Source organism: Chionomys nivalis, chromosome 19 (assembly GCF_950005125.1).
Source record: "Chionomys nivalis chromosome 19, mChiNiv1.1, whole genome shotgun sequence".
Classification (NCBI taxonomy): Eukaryota; Metazoa; Chordata; class Mammalia; order Rodentia; family Cricetidae; genus Chionomys; species Chionomys nivalis.
The window spans coordinates 12523752-12551138 of record NC_080104.1 but is presented as its reverse complement, the minus strand read 5'-3'; the positions used below and the strand labels follow the sequence as shown (position 1 = coordinate 12551138).

General features: G+C 46.8%; 1 protein-coding gene and 2 pseudogenes across 1 annotated transcript; all 3 read left to right on the top strand.

Moving 5' to 3' along the window:
- The first annotated feature begins 7376 nt into the window (after positions 1–7376).
- LOC130890382 (ubiquitin-like protein 5) lies at positions 7377–7598 on the top strand. The gene has a single exon (XM_057794304.1). The coding sequence runs from the start codon at positions 7377–7379 to the stop codon at positions 7596–7598; it is 222 nt and encodes a 73-aa protein (XP_057650287.1).
- A 61-nt stretch (positions 7599–7659) lies between these two features.
- On the top strand, positions 7660–8818 carry LOC130862029 (splicing factor YJU2-like; annotated as a pseudogene).
- A 16856-nt stretch (positions 8819–25674) lies between these two features.
- LOC130862255 (60S ribosomal protein L3-like) lies at positions 25675–27094 on the top strand (annotated as a pseudogene).
- The last annotated feature ends 293 nt before the right edge of the window (positions 27095–27387 follow it).

Here is a 27387-nt window from a genome sequence, read left to right as displayed (position 1 = left end):
GGGTGAGAGGAGCTGTTTGTGTTTTTCCTCCAGGAATGTACGAGCCCATTTGGGTACCAGAGCGATATGTTCGGGCTGTGGAAAAGGATGGGAAAGGATCCTGTGATGAGCCTGAGAATGTGGATAACTGAGTCCATAGAAAGCTTGAAAAAGCTTGGGAAAGAATAAAGCATGTTTCTTGGTAGCAGCAATTTCTCAGGTCTGCTCTGTTTGCTAGAGGCCAGCAAGTGCTCTCATCTAAGTGAGGCTTCCTGACTCAGCTTTAGCTGCAGAACACTGCAGCTCTTTTAAGAGATCCTGCCACAAAACATTTAAAAGGTATTGATAAAAAGCTGAATGCATGCTTTTCTGTTTTTAGCCATAGCAGGAAAAAGCTGCGCAGATTGAAAATGCTGGCTTTTTTGGCTGTCCTGCCAGGGCAAAATCTGACTCTTTTTTCAGGCAGTCAGTCTTACTGAGTGTGGTCTTTGAGCAGAATGCTGCAGCTTGCTTGCTCGCAGAAACCTTGAAACACTGTAGAGTTGTGGCAATAAAAATGGCTACAGCCAGTACCTCTGCCATGAGGCTGGGAAGCTATGGAATGGGCTGGATCCAGCCACCAAAGTCATGGCTTTAATCCTTCCCTAAAAGACTCAAGGGGTCAGAAAGAGAGATATACTGTAAAAAGGGATTCAAAGACGAAGTAAACCTCTAAATGGTTTACAGTGTGTTAAAAATATATGCAGACTAAAGGTTAAAGTTCTTAAAAGTAAAAAAGAAAGAGAGCAGTTGGGTGTGGTGGTACACACCTTTAATCCCAACACTTGGGAGGCAGAGAGATTGACATCTGTGACTTCAAGGTGTGGTAGCATGCAGCTTTAATCCCAAAGCCTGGGAGTCAGAGGCAGATGGATCTCTGTGAATTAAAGGTGTGTTAGCACACACCTTTAATCCTAGCACTGGGGAGGCAGAGACTGGTGGATGTCTGTGAGTTCAAGGACAGCCTGGTCTACAGAGTTATTCCAGGACAAAGATATACAGAGAACCTGTCTCAAAAAGTAAAAGTAAAAATAAAAGCAATAGAAGTTAAAATAAAGCCGCATATATTAGAAAATACACAGAGAATCTTGATACTGTATGCTATTATGCTGTCTTTGAATTGTTTGAATGCTTATGAAGGAGCAATCTGCTAAAAGGCTTTTGTTTATAAATCCTACTGAACTAACCCAAGATAGGTATTTTGAAAATACCTTGGCTTCAAAACTGAAGTCAAAATGTATTTTACTTTGGAGAAGAGATTTTGCTTTTCTTTCCAAAGAAAATGAGAGGCAGTGATTCATTTTGAGTTAAGAAAAATCCAGTGTGAATAATGAAGACCACCTGAGAAATCTCTAGTAGGAACAGATGTCCCAGATGTATGAGGCCAAAAGCAGCTTCTTTTAACCAATGGTATTCACAGCTTCCAGAGGAGAATATCACATCACAGAGGCAGGCAGATCACTGTGAGCTCAAGGCAAGCCTGGTCTACAAAGTGAGTTGCAGGACAACCAGAGCTACACAGAGAAACCTGGTCTCAAAAAACAAAATAAATAAATAAAAATAAAGGCTGCCAATAAATGGTGCTTCCCTATAATGTTTCTGATTTAGTGTTGTTTTAGCACCCCCTCTTTCCCTTAAACTTAGACATATACTCCATAAAAGGCACCTTACAGTAAAGGGAATTCTTTAAGAGAAGAAAAATAAGCAGGGGCTCGTGCTGGGACCTAGCTAAACCTGGCTTTCTGACCATGCATGAGATTCTGGGTTTGTTCCCTAGCACTGTATAAACTTGGTGTGGAACATGCCTGTAATCCCAGCATTCATGAGGAAAAAGCAGGATGATCAAATTGGAGGCCAGCCTGGGCTACATGGAACTTGTCTGAAGAGAGAGCGGAGAGGATATATTAAATTCAATCTTCAATCATTAGTTAATCTTGCTGGCAGTGGTGGCACTGCAAAGGCAGCAGATCTCTGTGAGTTTGAGGCCAGCCTGGCTTACAGAGTGACGTCCAGGATAGTCAGGGCTACACCAGGAAAGACTGTTTCAGAAAATAATAAATAAATAAATAAATAAATAAATAAACCCCCTCAATCAATCTTTAAACCTGCTGTAAATTAGGTCCACTGAGCAATGTCACACAGAAAGATCAAGAACCATGGGTGACATCTAAGTAAGACTCTCTCTCTTCAGATGACTCCATCCATATCTTGGGTAAAGATTCCTTTTCCTGTGTCTTTTTCTCTTGAGGACTGTCCCTAAATCTCTACTTAATAAACTCATATCCTGCTGGAGATGGTGACACACACTATTTATTCCAGCATTTGGGAGGCTGAGGCAGGAGGATTTCCGTGAGTTCAAGGTCCGCCTGGCCTACATAGTGAGTTCAATGACAGCCAGGACTATGTGGAAAAGTCCTATACCAAACAACAAAAATAATGAAGAAACAAACTTGCTTTTTTTGCTTCACTCTGACGTATTCCTACTGTGCAGTCAGGGAACGGACAGCAGTAGAATGGGGTGGGGATGTTTGGGGGGACATGTCGAGTTTCAATTTCACTTTTGAAACAGGATCTCATGTTTCCTCAAACTCAGTATGCAGATGAGTGATGGCATTGAATTTCCAGTCCTCCTGCTTCTACCTCCCGGGTGCTAAATTACAAGCATGAGCACCACACTTGGTTTATATGATCCTGGGAATCAAACACAGGGTTTTGTTGCGTGGGAGGAAAATGCTGTACTCACCAAGCAGTATCTCCAACCTTCACAGCAAAAGCTCTGAACAACAGCCAGGGCAGCCTTATCAGGGACTCGGGTATCAAAATTTACTATGACCAAGAAGAAGGGTTGGTGACTTTTAGGCCAAGTCTAGGCAGAGTGGGCAGACACAAGGCAGAGTACTAGCCCCATCTCTAAACACAACAGTTTTCTGCTCAGATTGATAGATCTGCAACCAGCTACCAAAATGGAGCCTGTGTCTGAGCAGAGCAACTGGGTAGTTCAGTGAATGGCAGTTCCTCCAAGGTGGAGGTGTCTCCCACCGGGTAACCTTAGACAATCCCAAGCCCATAGCAGGCAGCTGGGCAGGACATGCTGAATTCAGCACTGTAAGACATGAGTAGATAGGACCGAAGGAGGCAGAGGTTGCTGGAGGGGGTGACTAGAGCCGACAGGTGGGGCAAGGCTGTCACTGGGAACAGTTGCTCGGGTCAGAAAGAGGAGGCCGAGGGCGGCGTGTACAGAGTGCAACCATTGTGCCCACAGAGCCAGCTGTCAGTCACTCAAGCTCAGCCAATGACCTAAGGATCAGGCTGACACCTTACGTCAGCTGCTGGGTCTAGACAGCTGCTTTTAGGCCAGTGGGAGGGGAGGTGGGAGGTCAGAGTCTGTGAGAGGAGTCAAGGGAAGACATGCTGAACATATTCCATGATGGGAGAGAAAACAGCATAAACCACAAGCCCTAGGGGAAAACATATAAGAATGATTGGGCAAGACTCTAATGGGGAATGCAAATGCATTACTACAGAGCCCGAAAGATGGTTCTTAAAAACCTGTAGTGTGTGCCCGGGAACGATCAGGAGTGCCACTTCACAAGTGATACAAAGAGATTTACTCTCCTCCAGATTCATCTAGAGATTCAAGGCATTTTTTTTTTCAAATTAAAATCACAAGAGGAAAAAAACACCGCCACAAAAGCGACATGAAAATAGTTGATGCAGTTCTAGCCAGGTTACCAAACAGTGACTTGTGTTTACTTTTCTTTCTTGGTCTGAGCAGGCTGGTCATAAAAATGTGTTATGAAGATCTGGATATGGCGGTGCAATGTTTATAACCCCAGAATTTGGGGGGTAGAGGCAGGAGAATCAAGAGTTCAAGGTCATCCTCACTTAAATTCATTGCTACCAAGCCTGAGGAACTGAGCAGGAGAACCAAGCCCCACAAGCTGTCTTCTGCCCTGTCTTTCCTTTCTTTCCTAGGTTCTTATTGTTGTGATAAACACCAAAAGCAACGTGGGGAGGAGAAGGCTTACTCTAGCTTACAGTTCTAAGTCACAGTCCATCACTGAAGGAAGTCAGAGCAAGCACTCAAGGCCAGAACCTGGAGGCATGGGTTGAAACAGGCCACAGAGGAATGCTGTTTATTGGCTTGTTCCCATGGCTTGCTCAACCTGCTTTCTTATACCACTGAGGACCACCTGACCAGGGATGGAACCAACCCTGCCCACCATGGGCTGGGCCCCCCCAAGTCAATCATTAATGAAGAATATGAACCAGCCAGGCAGTGGTGGCACACGCCTTTAATCCCAGCATTTGGGAGGCAGAGGAAGCTGGATCTCTGAGTTCCAGGCCAGCCTGGTTTAAAGAGGAAAAAGAAAACCGAACAGTGTAAATAACCAGTAAAGAGGAATTTTTGCATGTGTGTGTGTGTGTATTTTCAAGACAGGGCTTCTCCGTGTAGCTTTGGCTGTCCTGAAACTCACTCTGTAGACCAGTGGGCCTTAAAATCACAGAGATCTGCCTGCCTCTGCCTCCCAAGTGCTGGGATTAAAGGCGTTTGCTACCATGCACAGCTAGGAACATTTTCTTGTAATGGACCTGATAGGGGTGGTGGAACAACACAAGCACTATAGCACATTCCTGCTGCCCCATAAGGACAAACGTAAGGGGGCTGGAGAGATGGCTCAGTGGTTATGAGCACTGGCTGCTCTTCCAAAGCACCTGGGTTCAATTCTCAGCACCCACTTGACAGTTTATAGCAGTCTGTAGTTCCTGTTCCAAGGTGATCTGACATTCTCAAACAGACATATACGCAGGCAGAACACCAATATCCATAAAATAAATCAGTTTTTAAAAAGTATTCAAATATGCATTCAAACAATTCAAAGAGAGCTTAATAGCATACAGTATCAAGATTCTCTGTGTATTTTCCATCTATATGCGACTTTATTTTCACCTCTGAGTTCTCTGTGTATCTTTGTCCTGTAATAACTCTGTAGACCAGGCTGTCCTTGAACTCACAGAGATCCGCCTGTCTCTGCCTCCTCAGTGCTAGGATTAAAGGTGTGTGCTACCACACCTTGAACTCACAGAGATCCATCTGTCTCTGACCCCCAGGCTTTGGGATTAAAGCTGCATGCAACCACACCTTGAAGTCAGAGAGGTCAATCTACCTCTGCCTCCCAAGTGTTGGGATTAAAGGTGTGTACCACCACACTCAACTACTCTCTTTCTTTCTTCTTTACTTTTAAGAACTTTAACCTTTAGCCTGCATATATTTTTAACACACTGTAAACCATTTAGAGGTTTTCTTTGTCTTTAAATCTCTCTTTACTGTATATCTCTCTTTCTGACCACGTGAGTCTCTTTGGAGACGATTAAAGCCATGACTTAATGGCTGATTTCAGCCCATTCCTTAGCTTCCCAGCCTCAAGCAGAAGTACTGGCTGTAGCCATTTTTATTGCCACAACTCTACAGTGTTTCAAGATCTCTGCCAGCAAGCAAGCTGCAGCATTCCACTCACAGACCACAGTCAGTTGGACCGCCTGACTGAAAAAAAGTAAGAGTTTGCCCTGGCAGGACAGCCAAGAAAGCCAGCATTTTCAAATGGCGCAGCTTTTTTTCTGCTATGGCTGAAAACCGAAAAGCATGCATTCAGCTTTTCATCAACACCATTTAAGTATTTCGTGGCAGGATCTCTTAAAAGACCTGCAGGGTTTCGCAGCTAAAGGTGAGTCAGGAAACCTCACTTAGATGAGAGCATTTGCTTGCCTCTAGCAAGCAGAGCAGACCTGAGAAATTCCTGCTACCAAGAAACCATGCTTTACTCTATTCTTTCCCAAGCTTTCTCAAGCTTTCTGTGGACTCAGTTATCCACATTCTCAGGCTCATCACAGGATCCTTTCCCATCCTTTTCCACAGCCAGAACATATCGCTCTCTTACCCAAATGGGCTTGTCCATTCCTTGAGGAAAAACACAAACAGATCCTCTCACCCTAGCCAACAGGGGCATGGGCTCCTTCCGTTGTCCTGTAAGAAGGTCTTTCCATCATCCCTATCCTAAGGACTGAGAACTTTTATTCCAATGTCTTTCCATGGCCGAGTGACCCTCACAATCCACAGTTAAAAATTTAGAATAAATAAAATAGAAGCCAATTGTGTATTGGGAGAGAGAATATACTCCCCCCTATTTATTTGTGTGGAATACTGTTTTATGACCATATGCATTCTTTCTTGTGTAGCTTGTCCAGTAGGGTTATATGGAATACCTGGAATATGTTTAATATCATTATTTACACAAAAAGTTTGAAATTTTCCACTAGTATATGCAGGATCATCATCTGCTTTAATAACATTAGGTAAACCCATATAAGCAAAGGCCAGCAGACAATGAGCTATCACATCCTTCATTTTCTCTCCACTACACAGGGAAACAAAAACTACTTTAGAGCAAGTATCAGCTGAAACATGCATGTATTTCAGCTTTCCAGCTGAGGGTAGGTGCGTAACATCCATCTGCCAAAGGTCATTCGGTGTAAGACCACGAAGATTAACTCCAGTAATGGGTGTATTATGAAAAGGAGCACAGGCAGAACATTGGGTGGTCATTTGTAAGGCAGTGGCTCTGGAGCGACCAGTATGGTGCTGCAAAGAACGAGCATTTCAGTGATATCTTTTATGGAGTATAGAAGCCTTTTTTGGGGGCTGACAAATAATATTCGGGTATATGCATCTGCGAGTTGACTACCCTCGGTCAGAGGTCCAGGTAATTGAGTATGACCTCTAATATGACTCACAAATATAGGATTTTTTTGGATCATAATTAATATTGTAGACAGCAAAATTGTTTTTTTTTATTGTAGGGACAGGGGAGAAATATAAGGAGCAGTTTCTAAAGGAGCAATCATTTGAGACAAGTAAATACTATCAGTATATAAATTAAGTGAAACATCACGAATCATTTGTAATGTTAGAATACAGGCTGTTATTTCAGCTGCTTGAGCAGAGACATTGCCAACAGGTGTTTGGAATACTACATAAACTTGAGAAACTACCCTTTTCGCCAAAATTTCCTTTTGGAGAACGATCTGTAAAAACTGTTCCAGCTCCCACCAGAGGCCTAGGTTTTCCTATTCGTGGAAAGTACTATTCGTGGTTGAAGAGTCAGATACCACAGCCAATGAGAACGCTAAAGCCTGTGAACTACGTCAGTAAGCCAGCCCAGGAAGTGACGTCAAGAAAACTGCGGCGCCAGTCCTAATAAATTCCGAGGGGAGAAAAGACCACGGCTCCTCAGGGCTCGGCGTCCGAACTAGGAGTTGTGTCGTCTGTAAGTCGAGGGGTTAGAATTCCAGCTACAATGATGATTGAGGTGGTTTGCAATGACCGTCTGGGGAAGAAAGTCCGGGTCAAATGTAACACCGATGACACCATCGGGGACTTGAAAAAACTCATAGCGGCCCAAACTGGCACCCGGTGGACGAAGATCGTCCTGAAAAAATGGTACGGGATTTTTAAGGACCACGTGTCTCTGGGAGATTATGAAATCCATGATGGGATGAACCTGGAGCTTTATTATCAGTAGACGGAATTCTTTCTTGCCTACCCTGCCTTCCTCTCCCACCCTCATTTTGACACTGGTATACATGCCCATTTTTAACATTCACGTGAATCAAAAGTTCAGTGCTGCTTTGTTCCTGAAGCGAATATGTGGGAAGGGAAAGTTCTTTTTTTTTTTTTTTTTTTTTTTGGTTTTTTTTCGAGACAGGGTTTCTCTGTGGTTTTGGAGCCTGTCCTGGAACTAACTCTTATAGACCAGGATGGTCTCGAACTCACAGAGATCCGCCTGCCTCTGCCTCCCGAGTGCTGGGATTAAAAACAAATACTACCCACCTGACTTCCACCCGCCAAAGATCCCGAAACTCGTGTGACCCAAGGACCGGCAGTACGTGGTTCGACTGATGGCCCCTTCAACATGAGGTGAAGACGTGTAGGGAATACATCTACAGGGGGAAGAAGTTCAAGGCGCGCAAGGAAACCGTCCAGAACGAGGCCTACCTGGGCCTGCCTCTCTTCCGCTTCTATATCAAGTGCACGCGCTGCTTGGCTGAGATCACCTTCAAGACAGACCCTGAGAACACGGACTACACCGTGGAGCATGGAGTCACACGCAGCTTCCAGGCCGAGAAGCTCCTGGAGGAGGAGGAAAAGCGTGTGCAGAAGGAGCGCGAGGATGAGGAGCTGAACAACCCCATGAAGGTCCTAGAGAACCGCACCAAAAATTCGAAGCTGGAGATGGAGGTGCTGGAAAACCTGCAGGAGCTGAAGGACCTGAACTAGCGGCAGGCACACATGGACTTTGAGTCCATGTTGCCGCAGCACCGCCTGTCGCAGGAACAGCGGGGACAGGAGCAGGAGGAGGAAGGAGCTTGAGACTGTGGCCTTGCTGGAGGAGGCTCGCCAGCGCCACCAGCAGCGCAGGCTTCTGGAGGATCTCGACTCAGAAGATGAAGCTCTGCTTTCCCGACCACTTTCAGCAGTTAAACCCAACCTCACAGCCATCCTGGACGAGGCACCGAAGACCAAGAGGAAGGCAGAGGCAGTGGGCAGCAGGGCACAGCTGGCCGGATTGGTGGTCCCAAAGAAGGTGAAAGCAGAAGCCAGCGGGGCCTCAGAGCAGCTCCAGATGCCTCCCTTGGGTGCCCCCGAGAGCAGGAAGACAGCCAACCTTGCACCCCAGACACCGGGGCCTCCTGTCTGAGCCAGCTGGGTGCATATGAGGACCGCGAGGACAGTGGCAGCTGAGCCCCTACAGCGACATCACAGACCCAAGAAACCAGAGGAGGAGATGGGATCAAGGAAGGTACCCTCAGCAAGGTCCTCTTGACCATGTCTGCCGCTGTGGGACGTCCAACTACCAAGTGCCCTGCAACACCCGGGAGAGGAGTCCTCTGCAAGGTCAGCAGTCTCTCAACTGAGCCCTATTCCTGAGACTTTTATCTACATACAAGCGACTATATTCCCACAGCTTTGAAGTTTGCAAAAACCCTTCATGGCGAACAGAACCAATCAGATGACTATATCAAAACTAAAGATTAAAAGTTTTTTTGAGGCATACATAGATCTAATCTATATGAGAAGTAGAAAAAGACCAGATCTCCTGAGTATATTGAGAACATGGGGACCTTGGGGTAGAGTAGAGGCAGGGAGGGGAGCAGAGAAAAATGTAGAACGCAATAAAAATTAATTTAAAAATTTAAACAATTAAAAACTGAATTTTCTTTTACTGTTTCAAAAAGCTTTTTTTTGCTGAGATTTTTAAAAATATTTTTTATTTTTGCTGACACATGGGTGCTGGGAATTAAACCTGCATCCTTGGATTTTCTTTTTTTACTTTTTTTTGTTTGTTTATTTGTTTGTTTGTTTCTCAAACAGGGTTTCTCTGTACCTTTGGTGCCTGTCCTGGAACTAGCTCTTGTAGACCAGGCGGGCCTCGAACTTATAGATATCAACCTTCCTCTGCCTCTCTAGTTCTAGGATTAAAGGCATGTGCCACCACTGCCCAGCTGAACCTGCATTCTTTGGAAGAGCAGTCAGTGTCCTTTTTTTTTATTTATTTATTATGTATACAATATTCTGTGTGTATGCCTGCTGGCCAGAAGAAGGCACCAGACCTCATTACAGATGGTTGTGAGCCACCATGTGGTTGCTGGGAATTGAATTCAGGACCTTTGGAAGAGCAGGCAATGCTCTTAACCTCTGAGCCATCTCTCCAGCCCAGCAGTCAAAGTTCTTAACCCCTGAGCCATCTCTTCTGCCCCCAAATTAAAGAATTTAATTAAATCAATATAGGACAAGAGGGACGTCAATCCACCAAAAGTCATATCATTTTCCTTCTGCCATGTCCTTTTGATCTGGACTGCTTCCAGAAGCTGCTGTCCACCACCAGGGTGGCTCTTCCTGCATCAGTTAAGGCAATCAGGATGTCCTTCAGGAGAGGCTCCCTACTTAGGTCACTTTAATTTGTGGCAAGTTGACATTAAAGCCAACCCTAATAGCCACTCTCTCTCCTGAGTCCAGCCTTGAATTATAGCTCCTTTCTGAGGAGAATGAAATTCTTCTGAAGACTTATTTATGTATTTCATGTATATGAGTCTCTCTTCATGACACCAGAAAAAGGAATCTGACCCCATCCCAGTGGGTTGTGAGCCATCATGTGGTTGGTTGGTATTGACCTCAGGACCACTGGAGAGCAGTCAAGTGCTCTTAACCGCTGAGACATCTCTCCAGCTCTGAGAACAAAATTCTTAAAATAAAAAAAAATACAAAACCAAATAAAATATAGGTCATACACCCAACCAGTCATAGCTGGAACTCGTCAGTATGTGTCCTCCTTTGGGAGCATCCCTGGTTAATGTGGTGCTAGGGATCAAACCCAGGGATTCATTCTGTACCAAGTGACCAATATCGCTAATCCTGACCCAGTGTTTTTTATGATCTTCTATAATCCTCTTTGCATATCATGGATCTCATTAAATTATTATGAGTTAAATATAATAGCTTTGAAATCCACCATTAGTGTATGTGTGTCTGTGTGCGTGCTGCATGTGTATGTGTGTGTGCATGTGTGTGTGTGTGGGCCTTAAAGTCACAGAGATCTGCCTGCCTCTGCCTCCCAAGTGCTGGGATTAAAGGCATTTGCTACCATGCCCAGCTAGGAACATTTTCTTATAATGGACCTGATAGGGGTGGTGGAACAACACAAGCACTATAGCACATTCCTGCTGCCCCATAAGGACAAAAGTAAGGGGGCTGGAGAGATGACTCAGTGGTTATGAGCACTGGCTGCTCTTCCAACGGACCTGGGTTCAATTCCCAGCACCCATATGACAGTTTACAACTGTCTGTAACTCCAGATCCAAGGGGATTTGACACCTTCACACAGACACAGACGCATGTAGACACCAATATCCATAAAATAAAATAAGTCATTTTGAAGAAAGTATTCAAATATGCATTGTCCAGGCTGTGGTGGTACAAGCCTTGAATCCCAGCACTTGGGAGGCAGAGGCAGGCTGATCTCTGTGAGTTCAAGACCAGCCTGGTCTACAGAGCGAGTTCCAGGACAGCCAGAGCTACATAAAGAAACTCTCTCTCAAAATACAAACAAAAGTAAAAGACAGTCCCTTAAGATTGTTTATGCCATTACTGTTCGCAGGTACCCAATGGCCTTTATAATTTTCCCCTCAGTGACGTGTTTTCTTCTTTGACCGATTAAGAATCTGAGGTTCAGAGACCCACACTGGAGCACCGGACTGAGCTCCCAAGGTTATAATGAGGAGCAGAAGGAGAGAGAACATGAACAAGGAAGTCAGGACCATGAGGGGTGCACCCAACCACTGAGACAGGGGGGCCGATCTATTGGGAGCTCACCAAGGCCAGCTGGACTGCTACTGAAAAAAACATGGGATAAAACCGGACTCTCTGAATGTGGCGGACAATGAGAGCTGACGAGAGGCCAAGGAGAATGGCACGGGAACCTTCATCTGGCGATGGATCGAGAGAGAGACAGAGACCCAATTTGGAGCAACGGTCTGAGCTCTTAAGGTCCAAATGAGGAGCAGAAGGAGGGAGAACATGAGCAAGGAAATCAGGACCACGAGGCGTGCACCCACCCACTGTGACAGTGGAACTGATTTATTGGGAGCCCACCAAGGCCAGCTGGACTGGGACTGAATAAGCATGGGTTGAAACTGGACTCTCTGAACATGGCGGACAATGAAGGCTGATGAGAAGCCAAGGACAATGGCACTAGGTTTCGATCCTAATACATGAACTGGCTTTGTGGGAGCTTAGCCTGTTTGGATGCTCACCTTCCTGGACCTAGATAGAAGTGGGAGGACCTTGGTCTTCCTGTAGGGCAGGGAATTTGGACTGCTCTTCAGTATAGAGAGGGAGGGGGAATGGACTGGGGGGAGGAGAAGAGGAGTGGGGATAGGGGGAGGGGAGCGGGGGGGAGGGGGCAATATGTGGGAGGAGGGGGAGGGAAATGGGAAACGGGGAGCAGTTGGAAATTTTAATTAAAAAAGAATAAAAAAAATGAGAAAAAAAAAGAATCTGAGGTTCACTGAGGTTCAGAGAGCACCTTGGTGACAGAAGCTGTTGCAAACAAGACAGATGTGGTACAGAAGTTTGTACATCAACCTGGGAGTACCCTAGGGGCCCAGATGGGACATGCTGAACTATGACGCCATTCGTTCCTCTAGGCTCCAGACTCATTCCGTATTCATGGGCACAGGCTCTAAATGCCAGCGAAGCGCAAACGTCCATAAAATGCCTGCTCTTAATACACAGTCAGGATTGGGGACACACGGGGAAACAGGAAATTACTGTATGAGGAGAGCAGATGGAGCTGGTAAGTGCAGATGGTCAGAGAAGGGAGGGCGGAGCACAGAAACTGGGGTGGAAAGGAGGCGTGGCCAGAGGAGGAGGCGGGCCTCAGAGAGGGTCTCCAGGAGGAAGTGGGTGGGGCAAGGCCTTGGGAGCAGAGGGTGGGTGGCTAGGAAGTAAACAAAAGGTTTGCTTCCTTGTCTAATGGGGGAAGTCAGGGACGAAAGAATCTGAACAAAGACGGGAAGCCAAGTAGTGAACAAACTGAATTCAAGAAGTACCTAATGGATTCAAAGCCTGGGTCAGAAGCAAAGCTGGAGGAAGTCTTGGACACCCCTCCGGGGAGGTGGCAGTAACAAATAGAAGTACCCAGGGGCCCTTGAGGGAGGTGGCAGGCGGACTCAGATACTGAGAGGAGACTCTGAGGTCCCGGGAGGCCCAGAGTCTGAAGGCCAGGCTGGGAGAGGTGTCAAGGAGAGGCGAAGAAGCTGCTGTGGGTGGGACGAGCCAGGCGGGAAACTCCCACGTTGTGGCCTTCTGCGGGAGGCAGAGTCAGCACACTGAGAGAGGAGAGTGAGCTGCAGACCCTCCCGAGGCCCGAGAAGTAAATATATGCACAGACGCACAGAAGCACCCGGAAGATCAGAACAGGAAGTGGATTCCGTGGGAGGCAGAATTAAAGGCAGCTTTCTGTGTTACTGAAAATTGCTAGCTGTTTTTTGTTTCCTGTAGGATTGGGGAATCGGAACCTTGTGTAAATCAGACAAGCACTCCATCCTCTGATTATAGTGTGCAGCTCCTGAAATCACAAGGGCACAAGACACCAACAGGCCAAATGTCATGAGGAAGAGAAAGGAACTGGGAGGGCTTTGTGGTAGGTCCCTGGGAGAGAACAGATCTACCAGAGGGAGGGAGCGAAGTCGATGCTACAGACAAAAACAACCTAGCAGAAAGACAGTGTCAAAAGGAAAGACTTGCAACCCTTGTGGCTAACAAACATCTAATTTTCCTAAAACGGAAATAGTTCATAAGGGCTGGGGCTCAGCCGGTTGGTAGGTCAGGTGGTGAAGTGCTTGCTGCCAACCACGGAGCCGGGGGTGTGAGCCTAGCCCTCAAATAAAACAGGGGCCTGGAGAGGTGGCTGGGCTGGAGAGATGGCTCAGAGGTTCAGAGCAATGGCTGTTCTTCCAGAGGTCCTGAGTTCAATTTCCAGCAACCACGTGGTGGCTCACAACCATCTATAATGAGATCTGGTGCCCTCTCCTGGTGTGCAGGTAGAACACTGTATACATAGCAAATAAATACATTCTACATGGTGTGCATACATCTCACCCATAAAGAGTTGTTGTTTTAAAAACATCTGGGGAGATGGAGACACTTTGTGTTGTTGTGTATTTCCTAGATTCGTTCATACTGGGTTCCTGGGTTAGATGGAGTAACACATTGTTGTATGATGTTTTACTCTTCTTTTTCTTTTGGGGGCCCACCACCCAGCTCCCAAATAAATCACACACAGAAGTTTATTCTTAGTTAAGAATGTCTGGCCTTAGCTTGGCTTGTTTCTTGCCAGCTTTCCTTACATTATCCCGACTACCTTTTGCCCCTGGGCTTTTATCTTTCTCTATTTCTGGATCTCTTTCTTTGCTTCTTTTTCTGTGGCTTGCTGTGTAGCCGGCTGGCTGGCCCCGTGCCCTCCTCTCCTTGCTCTCTTGTTCTTTGCATGCTCTCCTCCCAGAGGTCTCTTTTATTTATTCTCTCTGCCTGCCAGCCCCGCCTATCCTTGCTCTTGCCTCGCTATTGGCCTTTCAGCTCTTCATTAGACCATCCAGGTGTTTGAGACTGGCACAGTAACACAACTTCACAGAGTTAAACAAATACAGTGTAAACAAAAGTCACACACCTGAACACAATATTCCCCAACAGCACATGGCTTTTTCAGGAGAGGAGGCACCATCCTAAAAGCTGCAGGTGAGCAGCCTGACACAAGAGAGAACTACTATGGTCCCCAAACAGCTCATTAGCATAACCAACTCTGCACTCTCTAACCCCAGACTTTTGTTTTTGATTTTGATTCTCTGTGTAGCTCTGGCTGTCCTGAAACTAACTTTATAGACCAGGCTAGCCTCAAATTCAGAGATCCACCTGTCTCTGCCTCCGAGTGCTGGGATTAAAGACCTGTGACACCACATCTGGCTAGAAGATACACTCTAGAGAAGCAGTAATATTCACAATCTTGGCTTTTTAAAACAACAACTCTTTAGCCGGGCGGTGGTGGCGCACGCCTTTAATCCCAGCACTTGGGAGGCAGAGGCAGGTGGATCTCTGTGAGTTCGAGACCAGCCTGGTCTACAAGAGCTAGTTCCAGGACAGGCTCCAAAACCACAGAGAAACCCTGTCTCGAAAAACCAAAAAAAAAAAAAAAAAAAAAAAAAAAAAAAAACAAACCAACAACTCTTTATGGGTGAGATGTATGCACACCATGTAGAACGTACTTTTTTTTTTTTTTTTGTCATTAACTCCATGCCGTATTGACTTGTAAGTAAGTGTTCATGTAAACTAAAGTTGTAAAATTGTCCCACCTCCCTCTGGTACATAGCAAAAACTAAAATTTTAGGGGAAAAGTCCCAACTACAATGGCCTCTATAGGCTAAAGTTGGCCTTACACCAGCCATAGGGACAAAATAATGACAAAGGACAGAAAAGAGTAATTATTGTGACAACTTTGGTAAAACAGATGGCAACATTGTAGCTCTTTCTTTGGGGAGTAACACAAATTTAATACGAGTTTCTAAATTTCTCTTAAATTTTTTTTTCTAAAATGATGTGGTATCTGTCTAATTTTACAGTTCTGGCCAAGATGTTGTCTTCCTGATCCTTGCCTCAGTCTGTTTCAGTCACCGTTCCTACTGCCTGAGGATGTGAACTAACTTTCAGAGTCTACTTCTGCTTGGGCTCAAATCTTTTCCTTCTCTGAGACGCTAAACTTTTCCTTTCAAGGCTTAAGAAAATTACTTAACTCTGGGCGGTGGTGGCCACACCTTTGATCCCAGCACTCAGGAGGCAGAGGCAGGCTGATCTCTAAGTTCAAGTCCAGCCTGGTCTACAGGGTGAGTTTTAGGACAGCCAGGACTGTTACATAGAAAAACCCAAGGGAAAGAGAGAGAGAGAGAGAGAGAGAGAGAGAGAGAGAGAGAGAGCTGGGCATTGGTGGCGCACGCCTTTAATTCCAGCACTAGGGAGGCAGGCGGATCTCTGTGAGTTCAGGGCCAGCCTGGTCTACAAGAGCTAGTTCCAGGACAGGCTCCAAAGCTACAGAGAAACCCTGTCTCGAAACCCTCTCCCCCCCAAAAAAGGAAACAAGCTAGGGTTGCCGGGGTTGGAGAGATGGCTCAGGTGAAGAGCTCACGTCACTCTTGAAAAGGGTCCATGTCAGGCAGTTCATAGCCAGCTGTGACTTGAGCTCCAGAGGATCCAGTGGCCTCTTCTGGCCTCTACTCTCATGGACATGGTATGTTCAAGCCTACACAGAAATAAAACTTAGAATCTCAAACAAAACAAAAAAACAGATAGGCTGGAGAGTTGGCTCAGTGGTTGAGAGCCTGGCCAACTCTTCCAGAGGACCCAGGTTTAGCTCCTAGCAGCCACGGTGCTCACAACCATCTGTAACTTCAGTCCCAGAGATCTGACATGACCTCCACAGGCAAAGACTTGCATACGGTACACACGCATGCATACAGGTAAAACACCCAGACACATAAAATACAAATGATAAAAAAATTAAACTAATTAAACAATATTTGTATTTTGCTAATAAGAAGGAAATAGATGAGTTGAGCAGTGGTGGCACTCACCTTTAATCTCAGCAGCACTTGGGAGGCAGAGGCAAGAGGATCTCTGAATTTGAGGCCATCCTGGTCTATAGTTTGAGTTCTAGGACTACATAGCGAAACCCTATCTTGAAAAACAAAGAGAGAGGAAAAAAATAAATAGATGATACTATACCTGCTCTTAAAATCTCATTTCCATTACTTTTAAGTCTTTTAAAAATTATCATTTTAGGGCAGGGCGGTGGTGGTGGTGGAGCACGCCTTTAATCCCAGGGCTCTGGAGGCAGAGGCAGTTGGATCTCTGTGAGTTTGAGGCCAACCTGGTCTACAAGAGTTAGTTCCAGGACAGGCTAAAAAAAAAAAAAAAAAAAAAAACTACAGAAAAACCCTGTCTCACCCCCTCCCCCAAAATTATTATTTTAACCTGCTGTGGTAGGCCTCTGTGTGTTTATTTGGGACTAAATGGATGTGGGACCTGGTGGGACAGAAACCTCTGTCAACATTAATTGGGCGGTGGCGCACACCTTTAATCCCAGCACTCTGGAGGCAGAGGCAGGCGGATCACTGTGAATTCGAGGACAGCCTGGTCTACAGAGTGAGTTCCAGGACAGCCAGGGCTAAACAAAGAAACTCAGTCTCAAACAACAACAGAATTTATTTTATTTTCCGTGTGTGCCTGCGTGTGTGTGCGTCTGTGTAAAGGGACATGAGCCACTCCAGCAGGTGCTCCGGCTGGTCTTCCCCTTCTCCCCCATTCCCTCTGCCTTATTCCTAAAGCTAGCCCCGAGGTCTGCTCCCTGATGTGGCCACTCCCTCCTCCTCCTGAGGCTGTCTACCAGGGTCCAGCTGCCAGTACTGAAGTCCAGCAATCAGACGCTCCCTTTGGCTCACCTAATTAACATGCCCAATTAAAATTAAACACAGGCTTTCTCATTTTACCTTAATAAGCTGCCATCTGCCCGTGTGCCTCATCTATCTCCCCTCTATCCAGAGGCTGTCCTTAGTGCTTTCCCTAGTCCCTTCCCCCTCATCCTCTGTTTCCTCTACCACTGTATTCTAACACAGACCTCCCCCTCTTTCTCTTCTTAAAATTAAACCTGCAAGGTCGTTTGCTGGGTTTTGTTTGTTTGTTTGATTTTTACCAGAGTCAAAAAGCAGTCGCTGTAACTTTCTTCTCTGCCTAATCTCTCTGTGAAAACAAGTTTTAGGGGTGTGGTTTGTGCCTAATCCAGGATTGGTAGGGAGATCCCCCAGGTGGGAGTCCCCTTCAGTGTGTATGCTCGGTGGGACTGGAGTTAAAGACAGTTCTAAGCAACCATGTAGGTGCTGGGAATAGAAGCTTGGCCCTGTGGAATAGCAGCCTGTGCTCCTAACCACTGAGCCACCTCCTCACCCTACCTTTTCCTTCCTTCCTTCCTTCCTTCCTTCCTTCCTTCCTTCCTTCCTTCCTTCCTTTCTTTGAGCTACCTTTTCATTTCTAAGCATTAAAATGAAAAATCAGAAGCTGGAGCCATGGCTCAGTGCATAAGAGCACTCACCGCTCTTGCAGAAGACTCAAGATTTATAGGGCTAGCCGGGTGGTGGTGGCGCATGCCTTTAATCCCAGCACTTGGGAGGCAGAGGCAGGCGGATCTCTGTGAGTTCGAGACCAGCCTGGTCTACAAGAGCTAGTTCCAGGACAGGCTCCAAAACCACAGAGAAACCCTGTCTCGAAAAACAAAAACAAAAAAACAAAACAACAACAACAACAAAAAGATTTATAGTACTATAGTATTTGTGCTATAATAAATAAAGCTTGCCTGAAGATCAGAGGGCAAAACAGCCCCACTGGTCAGCCTTCCAGATCAGGCCGTGGTGGCACACACCTTTAATCCCAGCAGCCACACTAGTTAGCCATAGTGGTGGTGGTGGTGCACATCTTTAATCCCAGCACTAGAGAGGAATATAAAATGGGAAGAGACAGCTCTCAGGCTCAGTCTTCAGTCTGAGGATTCGTGGAGACAGGCCTTATTCATTTTGGCTGAGGTAGAGGTAAGAGCCAGTGGCTGACTGCTTTGCTTGTCTGATCTTCAGGTTGAACCCCAATATCTGTGTCTCTGGGCTTTTATTATTTGTGCTACAAAGTTTGGTGCCTAAAACCCACATGGTGGCTTATAACCATGCATGACTCCTCTTCTGACCTCTCCAGGCAGCAGATGCAGACACACATGCAGGCTGCCTGCTTAATGCTTCCAGCAATGTATTTAAACATGGCCTTGGCTTAGGATTTTCCTTGTCCTGTTACTATAAAAACCCCATCAAACTGTTGCCTCGTTAGAACATGGAATTTGGAATGACCTGTGTTCCCAGGTCATGGTCACTCACATTTGACTCCAGAATAAGCTCTTTTATCCCCTTTGAGGTCAGAATTGTTTTTTTCATCAACACAAGGACAGAAGAAGGGGAGAGGAGAGGGGAGGGGAGTTGGATGTACGTGTTAGTATAGAAGAGGACGCAGGTTTGGTTTCTGGGACCTTCAAGGCAGTTGACAGCCATCTGTAGCTCCATTTCCAGGTGAGCTCATGTCCCCTCTGGCATCTGTGGGTGCTGCATCTACATGAGCACAGACATACATTGAGACACATAAAATATAAATATATTAATGTTTTTGTTTTGTTTTTAAAGAAAGAGCCAGGCAGTGGCAGGGCACGCCTATGATCCCAACACTCAGGATTATTCCAGAGGCAGGCGCATCTTGGAGGCTGAGGTCAGCCTGGTCTACGGAGTGAATTCTAGGACAGCCAGAGACCCAGAGAAACCCTGGCTCGAAAACAAACAGCAACAACACCAAAGAGCAAAGAAAGTGCTCCCAGAATTTCAAAAAGGAAACCAAAGGAAGTCAAGGACGAAGATCGGCTATAAATAGAGACTGCTCATAGAAAATGAAACGAGAGCCACAGCTAAGCTTCTTCTGTCTGAGTTACCGTTATTCCTTTAGCAGGCTAAAGATACGCAAAACGTCCACCACACGCTCTGTCTGTGGCAGCTCTGGGCATTCAGTCGTCTCTCGTAGCAGTTGACACTACCCTAGGAAGGGAATCTAATGCTTGCATAGTCACAGTTGTGTATTCTCTGGCACATCAGTCTCACTCTCAAAACATTGGCACTGGGCGGTCATCTTTAGGTCTTTGTCAAGTCATGCAGCTTGTCTGAGTCCTGACTCCCCAAAGATGTATGTTTGCTTTTCTTCTGTCTCTTGCAGTACTGGCCTGGGCACTTGGTGTTTCTTCACCCATCTCTGAAGCGTCCCCCACCCTTGGCTGCTTCCAAAGGTCTGGGTGTCTCTCTCTCTCTTCTTCTGCTTCCTTCTACAAGTAGCGCCCTGAGGCTCCCCCTTAATTGTCAGTACGATTGTCCTGACTTTCCTTCTCCTTTGGTTCTTGAATTCATTTGTGGCACAGACTAAGAGCTCCCGAGAGCACATCCAGATTCCTTTGATAACAAGTAGCACCCCAGAGGAGACACCCCAAAGTTTCTGGTGGTATGTGGTGACCACAAAGGGACCCTAATTAAGTTGCTCCAGAGGCAAAGTGGGTGACTAACTCCAGCACCTTAGAGGCCCCCTGGGAAGCTGCTCCAACAGCTTTCACAGTGGCTGAAAGCAGATCCTAGGTTCATGGCTCAAGCCTAAACTTGGAGGCCAGAAGAAGGACCCCGAGGAGATGTCAAATAAACCCGATATTGGCTGGGGCTCCTGAGAGTCTACTCAGAGACTCTAATGTCCTTTTTTATGGCTTCTTTCAGTGCTCTGTCTAGGGCTGGCAATGCTGAGCTGTGTATAAACTCATGGCTGCTCCCAGCTGGATGAAATCTTTAAAAGAAAAAAAGAGAGAGAGAGAGAGACAGGAAAAAGCTAAATATTTGAACTGTAATGAAATAACATGGTTACAGTATTGTGTGTTTTGTATCATTGTTTAGAATATCAAAAGATTGGAAACACCTGTAATAAGAACCTCCTAAATGGCTGGGCATGGTTGCTCAGGCCTGTAATGCCAGTACCCAGGGAGCAAGGCATGAGAGCTGCCAGGCGTTTGAGGCTATGAGCAAATACAGGGAACTGGAGAGGTGGCACAGAGGCTCAGATTAAGTCCTGCTCCTAACTGCTTCTGCTGAGTACCAGAGTTATGTTCCCAGCACCCACATCAACTGCCAGTTCCCACCACAACTGGCTGTAACTCCAACTCCAAGGGACCTGACACTCCTCTGGACTCTAAGGGCACCTGTAACACACCTGGCATACTCACACAGTGCCACATACACATAGATAAAAGTCTTTTTTTTTTAATTTTTTAATTCATTTTACATACCAACCACAGTTCCCCCTCCCTCCCCTATTCCTGCTATCCCCATCTCTCCCCACTCCACCCCCATAAATACAAGTTTTTAAAAATATAACAAAATATAAAGAGAAGCTCACAGAGGTCCTGAATTCAATTCCCAGCGACTACATGGTGACTCACAACCATCTGTAATGAGATCTGGTGCCCTCTTCTGGCCTGCAGGCATACATGCAGGCAGAACTCTGTATACATAATAAATAAACTCTGATCCCCCAGGTCCTTGGGCACAGCCTAGCAGCATCCCCAGGCCAGGGTAGGAGGAAGCTGCTCAGGAAATGGAGATGCTGGGACTGAGTCCTCACCATGCTGCAGTGCCCAGTGACTTACAGGAAAGGAACTGTGATGGAACCCACCGCATGAGTGCATGCTTGCTGCTGCTGGGCAAGTCTCGGGCTGAGGATTCTGTTACACGTTGTCCAACACTTATGAAGTATTAAAATTTAAATGGTCTGCTGAGAAGATGGCTCAGGGGGTAAAGGCTGCATTTCTTTATTCGTGTATTTTTGTGTGTGTACCCAATACCTTAGTGCTCTGGTAAGACTTCTAGGGATCAAATTCAGGGTTTCAGGCATGGCAGCAATTGCCTTCAAGCTGCTGCTGAGCCCATCTTGCTGGCTGATAAAACAATAAACTTTGTCGTCTATGTATTTTACCACATTACAAAAAAAATTAATTTGATGAGCCCATTCTTCTTTGTTTCTTTACACTGAGTATGTTTCTATATTGGAAGCCATTTTAGTTCACTGTTTCTAAGTATCACATAGTATTCTGAGGTTTTCCAGAACATTCCAGACCTCACCTTCTCAGAGACCAAAGGATCTGAGCAATGGGGATACTCTGAGTGAGATGAGAGGTAGTGGGGGAGCTGTATCTCCGACGTCAAAGGCTTTGCAGTCAGGGAAAGAGCGTGGGGGAGGGGCAGCATCTGTGGAAAATGGCAGTTGGTTATCAAAAGATGAAATCCAGATTGCCAGGGACCTAGTCGGAGCCAGTTCACAGACATTTCGGTGCCCAGGACTAAGGGGGAAGAGCAGAAATGCAGGCTACTTATCTGTGGGGACCCATGGTTGGGAGGGCACACTGGGAACAGCCTCCCGGGAAAGCCACTGGGATGGGGAGAGGGGCTGGGAGAACAGGATGTGTTTTCTGTACTGTAGCACACGCTGTATCGAGCTATTGCTCGTACTGTAAACATTTGCTCACGTCAGGGGGCCAATATTCTAACTTTATAAGCATCTTGTTAATTTTATACTATAGAGCTCATGTTGTCCATGATGTTGAGTCCAAGCACATAGTATTTTTTTCTTGTTTATAACCTAATGTTGTTTTTGTTTTCCTTTTTTGAAAGTTTCATTTTAGCTGGGCTGTGGTGGCACACACCATTAATCCTAGCACTGGGGAGACAGAGGCAGGAGGATCTCTGAGTTCAAGGCTGGGTCTACAGAGTGAATTCCAGAACAGTCAGGGCTACACAGAGACATCCTGTCTGGTAAAACAAACAAAACAAAACAAAACAAAACAAGGTATTTTAAAAATTATTTGTGTATGTCTGTGTGGGCTTTTTTTTTTCTTTTTATATTTTTGAGATAGGGTCTCACTATGTAGCTCTGGTTGTCCTGGAACTCACTATATAGACCAAGTTAGCCTTGAACTCACAAGGATCTGCCTGCTTCTACCTCGTGAGTGCTGGGATTAAAGGCATGCTCTTCTACACCCAGTTTCTGTAGTTTTGTACAGATCCCCTGGAGCTAGTTACAGCTGCTGTGTGAGCAGGGTGCTGGTTACAGATGCTGTGGGAGCCGCCCAGGATGGGTGCTGGGACTCAGACGCAGACCCTTTCAGAGAGTGGTACACTTTGTAACTGCTGAGCCATCTCTCAAGAGAAGGTTGTTGGAGCTGGGGTTACAAGTGGTTGGGAACATCCCAAAGTGGATACTAGGAACTGAATTTGGGTCCTCTGTAAGAGCGATGTGGCTCTTAAATACGGACTCATCTCTCCAGCCAGCCCTGCCCCCTTTTTTTTCTCTACTGTTACAGATAAACAGATTATATTTAAGTGAGGAAACAGTCATGTACACTAGGGATTTTTTTAAAAAGAGGGTCTCATGTAGCCCAAGCTGGCCTCCACCTTACTATGTAACCTAGGCTGGCCTTGATCCTCCTGCCTCTCCCTCCCTGCTACTGGGATCACAGGTGTACAGCCCCACACCTGGCTCGAGAGCTTCCTTTTCATACCTTCAACTATCAAACAACGTTCTTTTAAGAGAGACACTGTGACTCCTAATTGAAAGGAGACAGTGAGGGAGGTGGCCACCCAGAGAGCACCAGAGACTCTGCTACTTTCCCGTTGCTCTGAGAGAACTCCAGACAAAACCAGCATCGGGCAGGTCACAGCTGGAGGGTGAATGGCTGAGTCCTAAGGGTGAGAACAAGAGGTGGGGTGGCTGAATGGTGTTCACAGTCAGAGAGCAGCGGGGTGGATGCTTCTTAGTCTAGGATCCTGAGCGGTGGAGATGGTGCCGCCCACATTTGGGGTGCGTCTTCCCACCTCGGCTAACTGAATCTAGGAATTCACTCAAAAGTCTGTTTCCACGGAGACTCAAAGGTCCCATCAGGTTGATATCCATGATTAACCGTCTCAGTGCCTTTATTTGAAGTACATTTATGAGTCATTTTAGTTTTGTTACAAGCCAGAAGTGATAGTCCCGGTTGACAACATTTAATAGAATATTTCAAAACAGCTAGCAGAGAGGTTGAAGTGTTTCCCCGCACACAGAGGTGATAAATATCTCAAACAGTACACACACCAGTTATCCTAATTTAATGTTGTACACATGCATGGACATGCCACACTGCCCCAGAAACACAGATGATGGACTGTGTTAATAAAAACACATTTAGGACCATTGAGATGGCTCAGCGGGTATTTGCTGCCAAGCCTGATGACCTTGGCTCAGGGGCTCGAGCCCACGTGGCGGGAGGAAAGAACTACCCCCACAAATTGTCCTCTGTCCTGCACACTCGCACCACCGCACAAGCATACCCGTGCATGTTTACACACCAACACATGTGTACACCCGACACACGTGTACACCCCCTCCCCACAAGTGCAGGTTGGCTTCTTTATTTATTTTTGAGACAGGGTCCCAGGAAGCCCAGACTGGCCTCAGGCTAGCTCTGCTCAAGAATGACCTCTAATGTCTGTTCTCCCTGCCTCTGCCTCCCGAGCGCTGGGCTCATGGAAGTACCCACCATACCTGGCTCACATGGTGCTGGGGATGGAACCCGGGCTTTGTGCATGCTAGACAAGTGCTCACCAGATGTGCTACATCTCTAACCCCTGCAAATTAAAAACAAAGGCGCATGCCTTTGATCCCAGCACTCAGGAGGCAGAGGCAGTCGGATCTCTGTGAGTTCAAAGTCAGCCTGGTCTACAGAGCCAGTTCCAGGACAGAACCTCACATTAGTGGAGTCCTGTTTGGGGTTCTCTGCTTCCCCTCCATTCTGACTTACAGTTTAGCAGTGTTTCACCCCAGGGAGAGGGACACGGGGTGGGAGTTAGCATCTTCTGGGTTCTGAGACTGTTGGGACATTTGTTTCTGGTTTGGTTTTTTGAGATAGGGTTTTTCCGTGTAGTCCTGGCTGTCCTGGAACTCACTCTGTAGACCAGGCTGGTCTCGAACTGAGAGATTCACCTGTCTCTCTGCCTCCCCAGTGCTGGGATTAAAAGGGTGCACAGTCATGCTCTGCTTTAGTGGGAACCTCTTGAAGCTTCAATGACCTGCTAGTTGAACATGGCTGAGCTGCTTGCTGTCCTGCCATCCCCAGGGAGATGAGCTCTCAAGCTAGAGCAATGCAGGGAACAGCTGGCTGCCTCACCCACAGGGAAGATAGGCACAGCGAACCCGTGCTTCCAGAGGCTCCTTCAAGAGTGTGACCTATACATGGGAAAGGACACAGAGAGGAAGACAAGGGGATGGCAGGACAGAAAACAATTCCTTAGAAGACAGTCAGGTGTGGCCTAGATGGAGGGGCGAGGATGCTCTATGCAGGCTGTCTCAATGTGATCTTAGAAGTGACCGAGGAGCAAGGGTGGGTCCGGAAAACCAGGAAGAGCTCAAAAAGGATGGGGATTCCTGTTGTCCCCATGGTATACCAGGGCCTGGTCAATACCAGTAGGAAGTACCCAGCCCTACTGTGGTATGAAACTGTAAATGGGCAACATGACCACTCCATGGGATGGTTAAGGGGATGACTTTTATTGTAGATATGAGGGAGAGAACAGCCAGAGGCATCTGAGCGGTCCAGCGGTCCAGAGCAGAGACAGAAAGCAGCAGATTGAACATGGCCAGCAGGAAGAGGCAGTGAAGGGAGATGGGAGGGGAGGGAGGGAGAGAGAGAGGAAGAGAGAGAGAGAGAGAGAGAGAGAGACCCTGAGAGTGTGGGCAAAAGAGAGCGACATAGCCAAAATAGCAGGGTTATAAGGGGGATGAATGAGCGGCTGAGTAGGGAGGAAAGCCAATGAGCTGGAGGCAGTTTGGGGTTGGGGAAGTAAAAAGAGCCGAGAAGAGCCAGGATGCCAGGATGGCTCTGAAATGTGTAGTAGGTACTTGTGATACTGAGGGAGCCTGGGGACCAGCATGCACTTTGGTAGCTCCTAGGAACCACGGTCAGTCATTTGTCCCTTCTGCCAGTGATACAGGAAATGGTTCCTTTTGGTAGAGGGGCACTGACTTCACGAGATCCAGAGGATGCTGGTTGTTATCTATCGGCCAAAATTTGGGGAAATAGAGTTTCCTCTGGACCTGAAAGGATTCCGATTCCGGTTCCTCTGTGGAACACGAGCTTAGTCTAAGGGAAGTAGGGTACCCTTATCTAGAATGCTGGGGTCACGAGAGGAAAGTTCTATGATGGTATCATTTCTGGCTCTATAGGAACAGGATGAGAGGACCAGGAAGATGGCTTAGTGGCTGAAAGCCCTTGCCGCTCAGTGATGACGTGAGCCTTAACTCACTTTAAAAAGCCCGATAAGGGCTCTCTATTGGCAGCGGTGTGTGACAGAGAGATGTCTCAGAGGAAAGTCTCTGCTCCCAGACGTGGGTCCTTAGGCTTCTTGCCTCGGAAGCGCAGCAGCAGGCATTGTGGGAAAGTGAAGAGCTTCCCCAAGGATGACCCTGCCAAGCCTGCTCACCTAACGGTCACAAGGCTGGCATGACCCACCCACATTGTCTGGGAGGTTGAGAGACCAGGATCCAAAGTGAACAAGAAAGAAGTCGTGGAAGCTGTAACCATTGTGGAAACACCACCTATGTTAGTTGTGGGCATTGTGGGATACATCGAAACCCCACGGGCTCTCCACACCTTCAAGACAGCATTTGCTGAGCACATCAGTGATGAGTGTCAAAGGCACTCATCTACAAGAACTGGCACAAATCTAAGATCTTCACCAAATACTTTAAGAAATGTCAGGATGAGGGGCTGGAGAGATGGCTCAGAAGTTAAGAGCATTGCCTGCTCTTCCAAAGGTCCTGAGTTCAATTCCCAGCAACCACATGGTGGCTCACAACCATCTGTAATGGGGTCTGGTGCCCTCTTCTGGCCTGCAGGCATACACACAGACAGAATATTGTATACATAATAAATAAATAAATATTAAAAAATAATTTTATATAAAAAAATGGCAGGATGACACAGGCAAGAAACAGCTGGAGAAGGACTTCAATGGCATGAAGAAGTACTGCCAAGTCGTCCACATAATTGCCCACACTCGGATGCATCTGCTTCCTCTGCACCAGAAGAAGGCACACTTGATGGAGTTACAGGTGAATGGGGGCACTGTGGCTGAGACGCTAGACTGGGCCGGGGAGAGGTTGGAGCCGCAGGTTCCTGTGAACCAGGTGTTTGGGCAGGATGAGATGGCTGATGTCATCGGGGTAACAAAAGACAACGGCTACAAAGGAGTGACCAGTCGCTGGTGTACAAAGAAACAGCCCCGCAAGACCCATTGGGGGTTGCTAAAGGTTGCCTGTATTGGCGCTTGGCACCCTGCCCGAGTGGCCTTCTTTGTGGCTCCGGCTGGGCAGAAAGGTTACCATCATCGGACAGAGATCAACAAGATTTGCAAGATTGGTCAGGGCTAGCTTATCAAGGATGGCAAGCTGATCAAGAGCAATGCATCTACCGACTATGACCTTTCTGACAAGAGCATCAACCCACTGGGTGTCTTTGTCCATCATGGTGAGGTAGCCAATGACTTCATCACACTCAAAGCCTGTGTGGTGGGAACCAAGAAGCAAGTGCTCACTCTCTGCAAGTCCTTGCTGGTGCAGACCAAACGGCAGGCTCTGGAGTAAGACTGACCTGAAATTCATTGACACCACCTCCAAGTTTGGCCACGGTCGTTTCCAGACCACGGAGGAGGAGAAGAAAGCATTCACGGGACCACTCTCAAGAAAGACCGCACTGCCAAGGAGGAAGGTGCTTAATGACAGAATTTGCTTAACTGGTGTGGTCGCAATAAAAACTTTTCCGGTGGGGGAAAAAAAGAGCCGGATAAGGTGGTACACATCTGCAAGTCAAGTCCTCCTTGGTGGTGAGGTGGGGGGTGGAGACAACAGAAGCAGCCGCTGCTCACAGGCCAGCCCTCCTGGAGTAGCCCATACTGCGCCAGGAAGAGAGACCTTCAGTCTCACACCAGCTGGACCCCTCCGTGTGTGGCTGGCTGGGTGCGGTCTAGCATCCTGTACGGTGCAGCAACCCCTATAATTGTGTCAAACAT

Bases quoted from the DNA above. Each gene is read 5' to 3' on its own strand.
- LOC130890382 (XM_057794304.1), top strand. From the start codon at position 7,377: ATGATTGAGGTGGTTTGCAATGACCGTCTGGGGAAGAAAGTCCGGGTC.